Genomic DNA, 18110 nt, shown 5'->3' with positions numbered 1-18110 from the left:
ATGTGGCTTGCGGACTGGTGATTGTGGGGATGGTTTGGTTCTGGTGGTGAGCGCTGAAAGGTCCATCTTAGCAAGTTGTTTAGGATCGTGTTCTCGCTATTTTCCTTATCAGATGGAAATAATTTATCCCTCTTGTTTCAATACACTTGTCTCGGTTTCTATGATAATTATAGACAGACTTTGAAACAAGTGTATTATCTGTCTTTTTTTCCTTTTTCCTTTCTCAATGAATAGTGAGACTTCTACGACTCATGTGAGGATTTAAACTACTTTTTCAGGTGAACAGCTTTTGCCCAGCCCAGTCAGCGACTCAACATAATCCCCAGTTGTTGCTTCATGCCCAATTCAACAACTCCAAAGCCACCCCAGCCATACAGCACGTCTTTGAACGTCACACCTTCGAATTAAAAGTAGCTGAAATTACAAGATGATTTCGGATGTTGCAATTTATTGAGCCCGAGAGCGTGGCAGCTGTGTGTGTGTCTCTAAAAACCACATCCTCAGGGTGTGTACACACGCAGGGAGAGGCATGCAGAGGGAAAACATGCTTGCTGTTAAAACCCATTAGTTTGTTAGCACCTCCCAGGCTTTCCCAGATTGATTGAGATGCTTGCCTGTGATCCTTGAAGGGGGAAAAAGAAACTTTTGTTCACACCCATTTGAGCCCACAGGCCACCCAGAGTGGGGGAGAAAGGGGCATAATTGGTTGGTAAAGTACACTTAGGTCACTGGAACATTTAATAAGGTGTTTGGGTAACACTTGTAACACCTTTTAAAACAAATGTACACTGAAGGAAAAGTTTAAGAAAGCTGACAATCCCTCAACAGGGACTAATGAAAGTCTTTAAGTCTGAACATTATATAGCAGGTCATGGATTAACTGCGTGCTTTACAAAAGACCTCATTCAACCTGCTGATATTTTAAATCCTGTATATCTCCCACTTTTTTACCCTCTATTCTTTGTCCCTCCAGGCTCTATGTGCTGTGGAGCTTTGTGGTGGTCACGACCTCCGTGACCAGGACTGCCAAGAGGAAGGTGAGCCATGAGCCATTAGATCGTTAAGTTAGCTCAACACAACAGTTTCACTTCAGAGGGGTGAAAGGTGACAGCAGTTGAAAGGACAGGTTCACCTTCTCTTAAACGTCACTCACATACTCATGTACACTGAAAGAGTTACAGGACATGAAGGCGTCCATCCTGTCCTTACTGCCCGTGAGGACGTCCAGTGAAAGACAAATAGCAAAATATGTAGTCATCATGCTTTATGCAGCTATTGTGAGACTTTACCAGTCAAAACTGAACAAATTAAGAGTTTTGGGGGGATTAACATTCCCTCTATGATTTACTTTAGCATCCTCATACTGCAACTAGGCGAGAAAAGGCAGTCAGGGGAGAAATGCTGGAGCCTAAAGTTTGCAATTCACTACAGATCTCAGCATCTTTTAATTAAACAAGAACAGCAACCCTATTTTTAGCACTTTGAAGATGAATTTAACAGATGATCAGGCTAAGACCAAAGCGGACATGTGCTGCTTGGCCCAAAAATTCATTACAGAGTAAACAGATTCAGCAACACACAGCACCACATTGGAAACTAGTTGCTCATTACTGTTTTATTGCTACATTTGCAAGCTAAATAGGTTAAAAAAAAAACCTACATTATTAATAAAACTGCTTTTAATGCCAAGCATGATGATGATGGACCTGTTGCATAGCTGTAAAAGTAGAGCCAGGTTCAGCTTTAGTTATTGGATGAGTTCTCTGTGGCATTAGCTTCTTTCAGGTGAACATCACACCTGCGTTTCACCACACAGGAGGACAAAGATGCTTCTCTACCTATGAAGCAGCACATCTTTGGAAAGAACGTCTCTTGAAACATACAACAACCATAAGAACCAAAGCTTACTGACTTATAATGATCAGTGTTATATTCAATCAGTCGTCCAATTTGTGCGTCGCTTCGTTGACCTTTGTGTCAGACTCCTCTCATTTGTACTGTATTGTACATGTGCACATTTCTTTCTCCCTTTTTTAGCATCATTGTTAGCACTTTATTCACGTGAATGTTCTTTGTAAAGAGCTGCATTTTTATCTTGAAGGCCACAAGCCAAAATGTGTCTCTCTGGCAATAAGATGAAAGCGTAAGATGAAAGAAGGAGGAAAAAGTTCTCTTCCACTGGAAACCCACAGTGCCACTAATGATTAAAGCCACTCTTTAACTGTAATCTGGCCGTGTGAATATTGTTTTTAAAAAAAACGGCTTTAAAGGGCAAAGTCCCACCAGTGTGATCTTGGAAAATGACTGCGCGGAGGGAAGACATATCTGCACCCCTGACTGGTCCAGGCCTGGTAGAGGAGCAGTGTCGCTGGAGTTTAACCAGTAGCTCCAGAGGTCGATGGTGGCTGCTGTGGGGGTCACTGCACGGAGCTCGTTAATGGTCCCAGTTATGTGGCAGCTGTGTTTGATGTCACTCATTACGACAGCGCACGCCTCCCCACTGCCACACACACACATGCGCGTCTCGACCCCCTCCTCATCCTCCTCACTTCTTTCTCTTTCTTTTTCTCCCACCCTCCTGCCATGTTACCCCAGACCAAGACAGGAACTTTCTTTTTTTTATAATCTGGTGGCGAACTGGAGGATCAGAGCATGCCCGCACATGCGCTCAGGCTTACATTTGTCCCCTCTCTCCTCTGTCCACAAACAGTTTGTACAAGATGTTTACTTGCACATTTCTGCCAATTTAGACATGCATTTACACACTTGGAAAGAGAGAGGAGAGAAGCAGAGCACAGATTCACGTTTTGATTCGTTCTCAATGGAAACTTTTGTTCAGCTCGCATGTTTGCAGGTCTGCCAACCAGGCCAGTGCTTCAGTTATGAAACGAGAGGAGAAACATTTCTTTATAACCACAGAGGAAGAGAGCAAAGCCTGAACTGGCACCGACATACATGCATTCACACACATTCATATGTACAAACAAGACTGCACAGAGCAATCAGCCCTGATTTTTGTCATTTCTGCAGTGCGTCCATACGACGCCGGCTCCTCCTGCTCACAAGCTGCTGGCAGGTGCCCGAGTCTCTCCTAAGCCTCGGCGAAGGATAGTATGTGTAGGATTTATATTTTGGCCCCAGAGGAAGGAAATTCATGAGACTATAGCTCATCAGTGAACTCTGTTTCTGTGAAGAAAAAGGATTTCGAGACAGTTTGGATTTTGCAATGGCAGTTATTACTGAGTTAAGAACTTCTTTAAATTATTGTCAGGGTTTGCAAGTTTCACCCTTTGAGTCAGAGGTGCAGCTGCTGCAGTGGTTTATTGGAGCACTTTAGATACTTAGCAAATTTTCTTTTACCTTTATAGACTTTTTTGACATTCAAATCTTTAAAAAACTAAATAGCTGCAGCAGTTTATTGAAACATAGAATGTAGAAATACAGTATATTAGAGTTTGTGCAATTCTCATGAGCTTGTAAGTCAGGATTTGGTACCTTTATTCTTAAACACAGAATGAACTCTCTGAGGCAGCTTTCTCACAGCGTCTGTAAGTAGTCTTCAGGAATAGTTCTCCAGACTTCTTCAAGGACTCTTGAAGAGCTCTTCTTTGGATGTTGGCTGCCTTTTGTTCTGTTCTCTGTCAAGATGATCCAACACTTTTTAGTAAAGTGGAGGTCTGGGTTGTGGGGAGGGTTTGTAGTGTATTTGCAGTGTGGGATCGTTGTGATGCTGAAAAACGAAGCTGTTGCCAATCAGATCCTTACCTGATGGTATTGTATGGTGGATTAAAATCGGATGGTACTTTGTTGCATTCATAATTCTATTAAGATATTAAGACCAGAGAACTTTTGTTCAAGACATCTTTAAAATTTGACAACAAGGTTTTGCTCTTTGGAAGAGTAGCTTGAGTATGTCAGTAAAGGTGATCACTTCATCAGAAACAGTTTTATTATGTTTGTTTAAATCATAAATTGTTGCTTCATATATGTCACACTTGCCCTCTTTGATATAATGCAATTATTATTAATATTAGTAGTAGTAGTATTAGTATTATCATCATCGTTTATCTTTGATACTCCTGTTTGGATTTTCTTCCGTTGAATGAGATTTTAAGATGTCTGTCTGATCTTGGCACCGCTTTTTATTGACAGCTTGTGTGTGTTTGTGTCTCAGGTGGCAGGTCGAAGGTCCAGACAGGTGTTTGAGCCTGCAGCGGGCGTGTGGTCAACATGGGGGGAGTGGTCAGAATGCTCTCAAACCTGTGGCGTGGGCATCTCACAGAGGAGCAGGAAGTGTTTACCTCCACCTCCTCCGCAGGCCCCTCCACTATCCCACTCTCCACCAAACTGGGCAGGTTATCTTCCCGGGGGCGTCGGAGATCCTGCCGTCTCACCTGTGCGTCCCTATTATCCTCCTCGTTACCCTGGGCAGCACCACCTGCCTTATCGCTCTACGTCAGTCTCCACCAATCAAAACCCAGGATTGCCTCTTTATCGGGACACACCCGCTGAAGGAGGAGGAGGGCCTCCCATACCAGCGCAAACCAATCGATCACCTCCTTTGTACCAGCCAGAATTCTCCTCAAACAATCAAGACCCCGTGCCTCCTGTTTTCAGATCTCCCTACCGGGCGCCAGCACACGGCTACAACCAGCCAGCACGGGTCATCAGGCGACCAACCAATCCTGGAGCACTGAGAGCAGGAGGAGGGGGGAGCAGAAGGTCGGTCTCCACCAGCCGGGAGGGTTTACCTACAAGAAGGTTAGTGATTTTAAAAAAAAGACCAAAAAACACAGCTAATTTTACTTAAAGAGCAACAGTTTGGGTGCACCACTGCACCTGTAACCCACCCAGTTGTGACGTAACAGCGTAACAAAACACCTTGAGGATGATGACCTATAAACCACCAAGTCAAGAAAAACAAGGTCCAAATTTAAGGATGCTAATCTACGTAAGCTTCTTTCCATCACAGTTATGGCACGTATCAAAAAAACCCAAAAAACAGAACATTTACATTTTGCCTTACTCAGCACTCTTGAGTTCGCTTTTTCCAGGAAAATGTCAAAGGAAGTGAGTTTTGCATCGCTGGCAGTAGCAACGGCGGTTTGTTTAGGATAAATAGACGGACTCGGTTGTTTGGATGGGGAACAACAGCATCGCCGTGGACAAAAACACAAGAAAAGATTGATCACTGGGCGTGAGGGAAGGTGTGATGTTACAAAGATGAAAGAAACTGCCGGTTTGTTTTCAGAGTAATGTTCGACTGACATGTTGAGGCTTCATTCAGGTGCCATTAGTTAAACCGCTGACATTGTTTAAGCATTACAGGGTTTGTTATTATGTTTCAAGCTTTGGGAACTTGCCCATCTCTGTTTCTGGTATCTACTGTATTATTACATCATTACGTCTGTTTTTTGTCATCCAGACAGGCAAGGCATCACCCTTCCCGCTCACCACAGGCTGCTGGTTGTGTGTCGTTTATAATAAATTTACTCTGCCTCTCTGTCTCTTCTCCTTCCTCTTCTTCATCTGCCTTTTCTTTTTGACCCTCAGGTCTTCCAGCATCCGTCCAGGTCAGTTTGGATACGGCAGAGTTCCCTTCTCTCTGCCTTTGCATCGTCAAAACCGCCAAGCTCGCCACACTGTGAACGGCACTGAAGATGCCACAGTAGCGCCCGAACAGGCTGCTCCTGAGGACATCACAGAGAGTAACAGGGGAGAGGAAGAGGAGGCTGAGAGGGGTGAAAGGGACAGGCAGGAGGAGGAGAATGCAGAGCGGGAGATTTCTGAGACACCTGCCGCAGAGAAGGTGCCCACAGTTCCCACCATCCGCCCTCTGCTGCGACCCTCTCACACCCATACACAGCACGGGAGGGCCAGAGGGCAAGTCCCACCCTCTCGTCCCTTATCACGTTCCTCGCTACCGTCTGTCTTCAGTAGCCGCCAACGGTTTGACTGGAGCTCCGTCACTGCCCCACCTCCACCTGTCCCTCCTCTGTCGCGGCCCTACTCCCCTGCAGCCGGTTCACCTTTTTCCCCACCTCTCCACCGCAGCAGCCCTGTGCACAGAGACAGGGAGCTCCACCCGGCCTTCAGTCCCCAAGCTCCACCTGCCGGAAGCATCTACCCCTTACAGCACCCGCACGTCTCACACCTGGGGATGGAGTCAGGCAGAGAAGGTGGGGCTCCTCGCACGTACACATGCGCAGGGCCGGAGAAGGAGTACCGCAGGTGTTTCTCGCAGGTAAGACCTAAAGATTGTGTCCAAATCTTCACCTGTGAGTCTTCAACACACAATTAATTTTCCACTTAATATACCGGCTTCACACCCAATCATTCAGTCTACAGTCGCGCTCGCTTCGTATGCGTGCAGTGAATATTTGATAGGTAGACTATTCTCCAGTTTCTCCAGTTCCAACAGTAGCTGGTTGTCTCTGAGCACTGAGACGGAAAATGCCTCCTACTGCTTCCGCTACGCCATGCCATTTGTGTATTCTGGGATACAACCAGAACACACATTTACTCCAGTGAAACTACACAAGAAAATTAAGCACATGTGCATGTCTTTACAGCACACATACATGTGAGTATAAACACTGTGGGTGTTACTCTGGGCAAATGCACATCTGGCTCGGGCCCTGCATTGATTGCCGTCTTATGATTGGGGTTGCGACCTGCTCCATACCTATCAGTGCAGCACAGTGAGAGCTTTATCTGAGCAGAGAGCTGCCAAGAAGAGGAGCCAGAGACACCGTCGGGCTGCTCGTGCCAGATGGGCCAACTCACTGTCAACGCACAGGTGAGAATCTGGGGTCGACCTTGCAGCAAATCAGGCTTCACTCAGGCGAGAACGCTGCACTTGATTTCACTCAATTAATTGTGAGATTTAGAGTGAATATTGCGGATAAAGTTTCCAAGCAGTACAGCAGGTATTAGGTGTATCTATGGTGCCATTTCAAGCTGACCTTACTTGTTTAAAAAGGGAAAATAACTCAAAGCACAAAGGCTCTGCACATATGATAGTATTTTCAGCCATCAGCTGCATTCAGCCTGGTAGGATTACAATTGGCAAGCTTAGACGTTTTCCACCTCTTGCTATGGCTGCTGTAAATTAACAGCAGACTTCCACACAACCTTCGGCCATCGCTGCCATTTCTCAACTATCAATCAGTCAAATCTGGTCTCTGGAGAGGGCGACAGCACATGGAAATTTACATATTTCAGCTCCAGTAGCCAAAAAGCGTTAACTGTAGTCAGGCATTTATAAAAATACCTGATTTATAGACACTGTGTGATACCTGAGGATCAAATTAAAATGCTTTCGTGCACGTGGCAACAAGTATCCAAAGCTATTGTTCAGTTTTCTTAGCTTTTCAGCTGCTTTAAAGAATGATTGGAATTATATGAGAACTAAACCTTAGATACATGCGTAAAAGCTAACCTCTCCCTCTGCAGATGGAGAGACGATTAAACAAAACTGAGCACTCGAATCACGGCAAAAATACCCAGGGTGACATGTGACTGGGTTATTTATTCCAGCAGGTCTATCTTAAGTGGGCGCGCAGGAGGACGTGATAAGACTGGGCTCAATGAACGCCACACTCACATGCGCACCTACACCCTCCTGCCCCCACAGTCCACATCTACAGCTTGCTCTCATCAGAGTGGAAGTAGACACTCGAACGGGGCACTCACGTTGGCACTCACAATCCCTTGACTTTTCCCTCTGCAGATAATTTGGCAGCCTCTCTGCACTTGTCTTTTATCCCCCTATCTTTCTTTCCTTCTGTCTGTGTCCTGTTCAGTGTTCAGTCGTCCCCATTTTAAAACAGATTTAGTAGCTGGCAGAATACATGACCTGTGTGTGCCAAGAGTGCTAATAGCAGTCCTGTGATGGCTGAGCCTGACTCATTGGGTTACATATTTACCCAACATTAGCCTCTGTTTCAGCCTCTCTTGCTGCTCCAGTAGATTGTTGGTTTTATGTGTCTTAAAAATAGGTTCAAGTCCTGCTGAATGCAAGACTTTGCCCAGGCTTGTATGAACTGTATATATAATGTGTGTGTTTGTAATTCAGGGAGTGAGCCAGATCTGGAGAATGACACATGCTATTATCTATTAGGTGTGTTTGTCAAAACACGGTGTGCCTGAGGCACATTGCAAGTGTGACTGGCTGTTGCAGTGAAGCAAATGGGGAACCAAGAGAGGGACAGAGGAAGCGAGAAGGGCCAAAGGTCAGATGTGCAAGATGTGTGCGTAAGTGTCAGAGCGAGGGAATAAGGGGAGGGTGGTAAAGGAAGTGACGCAGTTAAGTAGTAGTGAAAGGGAGTACTGTTTTTAGAAAATGTGCCCATAGTAGTGGGAGGGCGAGCCAAAGGGCAAGGGAAGTAAAAAGGTGGGGAGGGAACAAGGCGGTGAAGACAGAGAGATGGAAAATGAATGAGTGTTTTGGTGTGGAAGGATGGGGACAGAGGTGTAGAAGGAGGCGTGGTTCACTGAAGCAAAACAATTGACTTGGATGGAGAGGAAGAAAAAGATTCTGCTGGAAGACGAAGTTTGTGTCAAAGGAAGAAACAGATTCATGGAAAACTTTGTGTGTGTGTGTGTGTGTGTGTGTGTGTGTGTGTGTGTGTGTGTGTGTGTGTGTGTGTGTGTGTGTGTGTGTGTGAGCAAGAGAAAGAGTTTGGGTTCGTGTGTGTGTGTAACAGGAGAAGAAGTTATTCTGTGTGAGGAAGAGCGGAGGAGAAGGTGAAATTTGAGAAGAAGAAGAGGGGAAAAAGAGTTAGAAGCAGACGCGTCACAAAGACACCTCCTGTCCCTTCCTGTCCGAGGTCTTTCTAATAAATTTCTGCGATCGTCTAAGTGCTCCATCTTGTCTCGGTTCCTCTTTCTGTGCTTTACATGAGTGTAAATATTTACGTAGAATGACTAACAGTGAATACTTCTACACCAGAAAGTCAAGGAAGCGCTCCTCAGACCCAATGATGTCATTTATAGTCACGACCGGCAGGACATCCACCTCGCACTTTCCAAAAAACACAGTTTTATTAGTCCTAGTTTAGTGTCCTCTCTCTATATCCAGTTTCCTCTTAATTTATTGTTCTTGTCATTGACCTAAACCAGTGTTTCTTCCTTTACTGTATTCCTCAATTTGGAAGCCAAGATAAACTTCAGTCCTCACCAACAAAAGGCTCTGAGGTGAGATTTAAGGTAAAATCAGAAAACTCCTGCAGTGGTTCTGTGCCCACCCGTCGGTTACAGAGCCACAGTTTGAGAACCACAGGCTTAAAGCAACATTATTTATGACCCTCCTCAAACCGAACTCTTCATCTTGATGAGACAATAACACAAAAGATAATGCATATAATGCTTTTATGTATTAAAATTTCACTGATTTCACTCCTATATCTGACCCACTTCCACAGCACTGTGCAAAAGTCTTGCACCACCCCTCATTTCTTTACAATTTGCTAGGAAAATGCAAAATAGTATTGATTTATTACAACATATACAAACATGCCTGGAATACTTTTGGTACTGATCCCCAACAGCACTGGCAGAAATGCTGCCCTTTCATAGACGGCTGTCGTCCCTCTCTCCTGACCTCCTCTGTACATATTATGATGATTAGAAACACAGATTTTTCAAATTTAGATTAATCACTCCATAAGTTTCCAGTAATTTTCAGCTAGGTTCTTCTGTTTGCTGTACAAATAAGTACAATTTTATTCTGGTCAAACTGCATTTTTTTGTATTGTCAATTAAAGAAATAGAAACAAATAAGATGGTTTTCTAACAGGCTGCTGGAAACAAAGTCCCTAAACATATAATTTAATATGGTTCTTTCCCATTTTGTGTGTTATGTGTAAACACAACACTGGTTCATCCTAAGTTAGGGGCTTTTTTTTATGGTTGAATGATTCATAGGTCAGTGTTAAGTGTCTTAACAAACTAAAAAAAATCCTCTGAAACTGATCTGGTACAGGGAGTGGAATGAAAATGGGGAACTTTGAAAGATTTTCTAAACTATCGCTCAAAACCACCAAAAAAAAGTAGTCTGGTTCGTTGGAAGCAAAATATAAAGAAATGAGGGGTGTTTCGAGACTCGACACAGACACAGCACTGTGCGTTCTGGCCATCAAGACAAGCACACTCCTGTTTTCAGGCTGCTGCAGCAAGTCAGATGATCTAATCACACTCTGTCATTACAGAAGTGGTATTAAACAGAAAATATATTATGACTAACAGAGCTGAGGGGCCACACTCCTCAGCTCTAATGAGTGTGTGCTGGCCCTGCCACGCTCACTGCGGTTCCCAGGAAGTGACAAACGGGCCCAGATGTGGTGGGTTGTGGCATGAAACCACACAGACTCATTCACAGGGATCTGAGCTTTATGTGCTTTAGTGCATTAGCAAGCAGAGCTACCTGCTTTTCTAGAAAACAACAGAAAAGCAGGTGCTGCCTGCTTCGCCTGCTTTTAACAGCTACTGCGTCCTGATTACGTTCATGTTCCTTTGATCTCTTTCGGTCTGTGTTTAGTTAGCTGAAGAATTGTGAATTAAAACCACAGAAGTACAACTGCCAAAGAAAAAAATATAACTTTAGAAACTTTTATTTGGGGGCAAATCAATAAACTTTTTAAGCCTTTTTTGATCAAATTTGGCTGATGGCTGCATGCTTTCAAGAATTTCAACATTAATTAACGATGTAGGTTGTTATTTGTTGGGTTGCGCACTTATTTGCACGGTCATCCAATGAAATGCAGTTTTGTCTGATGCCTCCTTCATCTCCCAGCATGCTCAAGATGACTTTTAGCATCAGTCCTCAGATAACTAGAACTAAACTTAAAGCTAAAGCGAGAGTTGAGAGAGAGTTGTAATAATCTCACCATCTACGTCTTTGTTAAGATAATCAAGTAAATGTTGAAGGAATTCAAGCTGAAAGGCTCATTAGATAAAAACAAGGACATAAATATATATATTACAAAGTCATATAGAAGATGTTCCAGTAGAAACAATCTAAATGCCATATTACATCACCCTCAGGGACATCTCAGCTCTTAAAGATGAATGAAATTAAGCATCAGCAGCTCGGAGGTGAATTCACAGAGAGATCAAATATTTCCAGGTTCAGACGGTTGGACTCTTGCTGCCTCTGTCGCTCTCTCTTTCTGAGGTCCAGGTGTTATTAAGAAAGTGAGGGTGATTTCTAGGTATTAAAAACATTCTGGTTTAAAAAATATGTTGTGGATTTGTAGAGCTGCTACATGGAAAGTGAAGCATGGAAACTGGCATTTGAGCACAGCTTTGGACTTGTTTATTGATCTTGTGGCCACAGTGTTCTCTTCTTTTCTTTGCTCAAACCCATATTTCTCCCGAGGACAGCATCAATGTTACTCGCCATTCTCCCGCCTTCACTCGTTGCCTGTTTTTTGATTAGTGAGAAGTATTTCCTTTAGGGGACTCATGACACCCCCCGCCCCGCCAGGTCATAGCTGAAAGCTTCCCTATGAAGAGGCGGCACACGGCCTCGGTCACAAGATTAGGCACAGAATGTTAATCACTCGGGACAAACCTATACACACACATATGTCAGCGTATGTCACGGATTTGCATGCACGCAGAGACTGATTAGTCGTGCTGCGAGGTGATTCATGGCTGCAGGGGCCGGCCGTCAGTTGTTTTGTCTGCATTGTGCTGCAGTCATGCTTGAGGAATGACCGGCCAGCCTTAACCTGTATTCAGGCGATTTTGCCAGCTGTGCAGGCGTGGGCTTCAGTGGTGAATAAATGAGCAATGAGCAAGATGATAGGAGTGTGTCTTCAGAGGTTTCTCTGCTGAGACACGCATGGCGCTAAAGGTAGATCCCGACCAAGCTGCGGTTTGGCCTGTGTTATTGGTGGATTTCGACCTGTCACTTGTCAGTGTCAGAGTATATCGTGTCCATTATGCAGCAGTATAACATTTCTTTAAACATAACAAAACTGTGAAAGGTGTTAGAGGTATTTATCCAGCCTTCAACTTCATCTAATTATCTGGGCAAGAAGAAGGCACAGAGAACAGACAGTCTGACAAAGGATTATATATATTATACATATTATATATACACACAGAGGTGAGACACAGGCACAGGCAGTAATTAAAGTCAGACAGTTGCAAAAGAGGGAAAAGAACAAAAACAGAAAGTAAAACCAAATCAAGATATGTGAGAAAATTAACGTTTAAAGTGAAAGTGAAAGCAACTAAAAGACAAATAACGGAAACAAAGAGACATTGGAAAGTTAATATACACCCTTTTCAACTTAATAAAGTATGAACATTCATATTGATACACCAGAAACCTGCATCTGGATCCAGCATTGGTCACAGGGCTGTTTCCAGGATTTGTTTGAACTGGGGTGACGTGTCGAGGATCAGAATATTTAATAAGAAATTCAATCATTTAAAGTGACTAAAGTAAACATACCCCTTATGCCGAATGACACTTTTTAGATTCATATGCAGTATATAATCAGATCATAATTATTGATTTATGTGTATTCGTTGATGTGTATATCACTTAAACGTTCCAGCTTTTATAGTATATCAATAAGTGTACTATAGTATCTTAATGGATAGGTTGATCTAAAATAATGCAGGATTTGGATTATTTGGATTAGCAAAGTAATAAACAGAAGACAAATAAATAAGGTTTAAAATAAATGCTGTAGAGAAGAAAATACAACATTTGAAGTAAAAGCAGAAAGTAGCACAGCAAAGATTACCCAATTAAAGGAAAAGTACTTCAAACCTGTACTAAATAGAAAATCTACTAAGTGGCATTCCTAATGGTCCTGTCCAAGCTTTTATCCAATGGAACTGCCCAGTGTAGGGTTAACAGTACTATAGTCCAATGGCGTTGGTCAGGACGGTGCCAGACAATCTTCCCACAACCCCCAACTACCACCACCACCTATTCATGAACGATCAGTTGGGCTCCTTAAACCTTAATTCCTAAACAACATCCTCACTTAAAATTAAACATCACGTTTTGCTTTTCTAAAACTTCTAATTTTAACTTGGATACACAGACTTTTCTGTATTTTTGTGCTACTTTCCTTTAACAAATGCGTGCCGAGTATGGAAAGTTGAGCACAAATGCTCCAGGGACTGTTAATGATGACTATGATGATGATAATGAGCATTATTATTATTTAAATCCTTTGTTTGAACAGACTGAGATCTCTTTTTCAAGAGAGGCGGGTGTACAGAAATCACACACACAAACCGATACCGACAGCCACACAATGAAACGACACATTATACGTGATTACAAATAAAACATGTGTAAGGGTAGTTGCAGATAAATAAATATAACCTTTTGAGATGTTTCAGTGAAATCCGAGAAGGTAGCTACAGAGTTTGTTTTTGCAGCTCATTCAATCCATTTACAGGCAACAAAGTATTCAAAGATGAAATCATTGATTAAGTCACGTTGCCGTGGTAAGTGTGTGTTTCAGCTGTGTTGTGTTAAGGCTTCGGCTGTTGTGAATGTGTGATGTGTTTCTGTGGCTCAGAAAATATTGACCGAGACTCCTGCAGCATTTAATGTCTTCTGGCCGGTGTTCAGCTTCCAGGTTCGTTGTTGACGTGTTAATTAAAGCTGCGTTCCTCTACGGGGCCTAAGAATGCGTATAAGTAATCTTAACTTTCTGAACTAAATGAATTGTGGTTTTCATAATCGCATTTCTTTTACAAAATATCGCGAGCTGGCTAAAAGCAAAAGGTTCCATATTTTGTTCCTCTGCAGAACTCATTAGTGTAATCTGGGTGTTTGTTTTACATTCGAGGCTTTGGCTTGTGTGGCATTTTTGTGAGTGTGTGCAGAACAAAGCCGTCACCCCGTCTGCTCCACATGTTCTTATATATGCTGCGCACAGATCTCCCCCCCAGCCTGGGCAGTAAAACACATCTATAACCTTCACAGCTACCGTACAAAAAACACTAACTGTCCCTCTTTCTCCAGCTGCATTCACTTTACTCTCACCTGCTGCTATACGCTAGTCTGTCGCTCAGTCGCAGACATTTTTTTTGATCTCTTGCCTCATTTCTTTTGTGTTTACAGCACAATCTCTGAGCTGCTCTGACTTTATCAGATATGTTTGGTAGTATTTCATTAAACTCAGCAGCGAGGGAGTGGGAAAGTCCACTCTGGTAGAATTTGAGTCTCATATTAGTGGTTTTGGCCTTCATTTCTGTAACACAGCATTTCTTAAGTTAATTGCTGAGATCCGTAATCTGCAAAGGAAATTAAACACGCAAAGAAACAGAAGCAATCAGATGATAATCAAGGTGTTACACAAACCCACCGGTTAACCTGATCTGTGTGGGAATCTCTCCATCTATCATTCCTTATCTTGAAAGTGTTTTTGCCTTGTTGGCCCATTTAATAACCTCCTTTCCCCCCTCCATCCCTTATGAGGAGATTCGCCCCTCGCCCTGTGCTCACAGTATACCACTCCTTACAATTACACACAAATTATCCTCCAGAACCATGAAACACCAGAGAGCACGTCGCCTTCTCTCTTCTGCTTTTCCCCTCAAACCATCTCCGCTTTCCTCCCCTCTCCCTTCGGTCCATTGTCTTTGCTGACATCCTTACACACCCTAGACATCTTTTTTTTAGAGCAGAATCCACTCCTACCATCTTACATTCTTTCTTTTTACATTCCTTTTCCCTTTTTTTCTGTACTGTAGCATCCCACGTCTGCACACTACACCCTGTGCACATGTGTGTTTGTTTATGGGGCTGTTGTCCGTTTAATGTTTGCAGGCGAACACATATGCCCTGCGACATGGAGCATATCCAGTTTAAAACAGGGCTCTGCTTGTTTATGTGCAGCAGAAATATTTACAACCAGAACCAACCGTGTTTCACACACAAATCTGGGCAGATTTGCACGATCCCCTGAAAACATAAGGTCGCATACGTGCGCTGACCTTTAAGGAGCCCGTATTCGGTTCTAAATTCAGTGGCTGTGGCTCGACACATTCCTTTATAAGCGGCCTTAACCAAATGTGTATCATATCACCCATAAATTATGCCAGGTTAAGTCTGTTTTTTGAGCAGCGAGGACATGCGGTAAGCCGTACCACATAAAGTTTCATGAGCTGGTTTCACACTTTGACAGAGGGGAAATACGAGACATCGCAGATACACACACTCACACACCAGTATGAAAATGCGGGGGGGGGGGGGGGTTCAGCATCAGAGAGTGCATGCTTTGATGGTTTATCCATGAGAATCTTTTACACTTTGTCGCAGAGGATGGTTCACGTGGGAAATGTTGCTCTGTGTGTGAGTCTGAACCTTAGTATTCGCTCTCCCCAGACGAGCTGCTAGGAACTTTCCAGCTGTTTGTGACAGCTGTGTGTGTGACGAGAGGTTCAGAAAAAAAAATACAAGAAAGAAAAAGAGGAACGAATCAAAGAAAGTAAGAAATGAAAGACAAGAAGATTGCAGAGCTGACAGAGATTAGAGTTCCAAGGAAATCTGAGAGCTTCGTGTGTGTGTGTGTGTGTGTGTGTGTGTGTGTGTGTGTGTGTGTGTGTGTGTGTGTGTGTGTGTGTGCGTGTGCGTGTGTGTGTGTGTGTGTGTGTGTGCGTGTGTGTGTGTGCGTGTGTGCGCGTGTGTATGTGCGTGTGTGTGTGCACACTCCTCGGGCAGGGTGATTGTGGTTTACCACAGAAGTGACACCTGATGAAGCTGGTGGGAGTTTTAAAACCTGTTATTTAACTAAAAATGAAAACAGTGTACGAGTACGAGTAAAAGCAGAGAGATATTACTGACTAAATGCACTGCCCTGCACGTCTTTTAGATGTTGATGGTATCTGTGGTCATTGATTTATTCTCCAACAGGACAGTGATGCCAAACACAGAGCTATCTTCAGCAAAAACAAGAAAAATTAGTTCTGTAGCAGATGGTCTGGCCCTCACTGAGCCCTGGTCTCAGCGTGATGCGGTCAGTCTGGGATTGTGAGCTCTCCAACTTTAACACACTCACCAAATACCTTCAAAAGCTGTGCAAGTGTACCAAAGACAAGTGGCACTTGTTTAAAGGCAAAGGGTGTAGTTTTTTGTTTTGTTTTTTTTCATTTTTACAGCACTTTTCTGAAGGACTATTGATAAATGCAGAGTGATAAGGATTATTTTTTTAAAACAAAATATCACAGGACTGTGTTCAAAGGAAATCATTACATGGCATCTTAAAATTATGGATCTTGCTGGCAAGTAACTTATCAAACACACTTTAAAGGCTGATTCTGTTCATAACATTTATGGACAGAGATTCAAGGCACTGCCAAGTGGCATGGGCTTTTTGGTTTGGTGGCCTCAGGATCACCTCTCTTTTGGAGGATGATGTGGTTCTTTTGGCTGGATTACGTGGCGAGTCTACGCTCTCAGTTTTTCAGCCAAGTGTGAAGCGGTGGGAATGAGAACCACCTCCCCAAGTCTGGTTCTCAGCTGGAAAAGGTTTCAGTTGCAACTCTGTGAGTTGCCCCAAGTGCAGGGGTCTAAGTATCTACATTCCAACCCTCACCTATGGCCACAAGACGTGAGTAATGACCTACAGAATGAGATTGTGGATACAAATGGTGGAAATGAGCTTCTTCCGAAGGCTGTGTGGGCTCTCCTGTAGAGATAGGGTAAGGAGCTCGGGGAGAGGCTCAGAGGAGAGCGGCTACTCCTCCATTTGAAGGAGCCAGTTGAGGTTGTTTGGTCATCTGACTAGGATACCTCCTGGACACTTCCTAATTTAGGTGTTTCAGGTATGTCCTACCACGAAGCAACCCCATTGTAGACCCAGGGCACACTGGAGAGATTATCTCAGCCAGCTCGGGAATGCCTTTGGCTCCCCCCACAGGATGAGCTGGAGGAGCTGGCAGCAAGAGGGAGGTCTGGGCATCTCTGCTTAGGTTGCTCCCTCCAAGACCCAGACCCGGATAAGCAGCAGAAAACGGATGGATTGATAGCAAAGCAAACTCTCCTCCTTTTTGACTACAGTGGGAATCATAATTTAAAAAATGAGCTTTTTGTCATATCGAGCACAACTTTAAACCAGTGGCTTAATTCCCAAAATCATCTGGAAACTATTTATTGAAGCCAAAGAGCAAGTGAGATGAAGAGTTATATGATCCCTTAGACTTCCATACAACTGGAAATCTTTTTGCAGCCAGTGGAGTCGCCCCCTGCTGGTCATTAAAAAGACTGCAGCTGTAAGACAACCTGGAAGCTACGTCAATCTTTATGTCTGGAAATGAGTAATTGCACTTATTGTGGCTACTTCCTCCTATTTATAGTCTTAATTCTAAGTAGGGCTAACTGACTTCTTATTAATTAACTTGAATCAATGAGTTAGTGGCATTTTAAAGTTATGACAAGTTAAGGCTGAGCATTTACTGTATAACCATTTTTAACCAGGCAGGTTTCTAATGTGAGCCATGGACTGAGGCCCTTTTCGTAAGGCAGTAAAGATGATAAATGTGCTACAGTGAAGAAGAAACTACAGTCTAATACAAATATTTGAATTTACTTTTTGACTCCAAATATTTTTCCTGATTAGCGCAGCATTTAATGGTTTTTCTTCTTAAAAACACTTGTGTGTGGACTACAGCAAACCTCAGCGAGTCATAGCCGCTGCAGCGTAAACCAGCAGAGTTGTGTCTGCCTGATGTCTCAGCTGTCGTTTAAGTGCATGTATGATAAAAACTGTTTCCACTATACGGCTCCACAAGGACCCTTCTTTTTTTTTTTTTTTTTTTTTTTTTTTTTTCTAAATGACATCAGAAACAGCAGTATGCGACATTACGTGATGGCAGAGCTTCAGTTCATCCTTTGTCTTTTTTTTTTTTTTTTTTTTTTTTTTTTTTTTAATAAATAGGACAGGGGGAATGAATGAGAGAGAGAGGGGGAGAGAAAGAAAGAAAACCAAAGGGGAGAAGAGACGGTGAGAAGGGGGGGGAAGAGAGACAAAAAAAAAAAAAAAACTCCTGGGTCACCTGTATGGAGAAAAAAAAAAAAAAAACAAACAAACAAAAACAAACAGAGGAGACAGCAAACAACAAAGAGC

The 18110-nt window shown here is 43.2% G+C and overlaps 1 protein-coding gene across 1 annotated transcript in view; it reads left to right on the top strand.

Annotated features, from left to right (window-relative positions):
- The window catches only part of adamtsl4 (ADAMTS-like 4), a 39908-nt gene that overhangs the window by 826 nt on the left and 20972 nt on the right, over window positions 1–18110 (top strand). Inside the window, exons 2-4 of the mRNA XM_085291998.1 lie at window positions 974–1037; window positions 4175–4761; window positions 5554–6244. Of these exons, the coding sequence (XP_085148124.1) occupies window positions 974–1037; window positions 4175–4761; window positions 5554–6244 (1342 nt within the window). The remainder of the gene's footprint in view (window positions 1–973; window positions 1038–4174; window positions 4762–5553; window positions 6245–18110) is intronic.

The sequence above is a fragment of the Mchenga conophoros genome, linkage group LG11 (assembly GCF_057382185.1).
Source record: "Mchenga conophoros isolate Kocher_MC1m ecotype Shallow Benthic linkage group LG11, M_conophoros_male_GT1.1, whole genome shotgun sequence".
Classification (NCBI taxonomy): domain Eukaryota; kingdom Metazoa; phylum Chordata; class Actinopteri; order Cichliformes; family Cichlidae; genus Mchenga; species Mchenga conophoros.
Note: the sequence above shows the minus strand (reverse complement) of the source record. Positions and strands in the feature narration are given on the sequence as shown.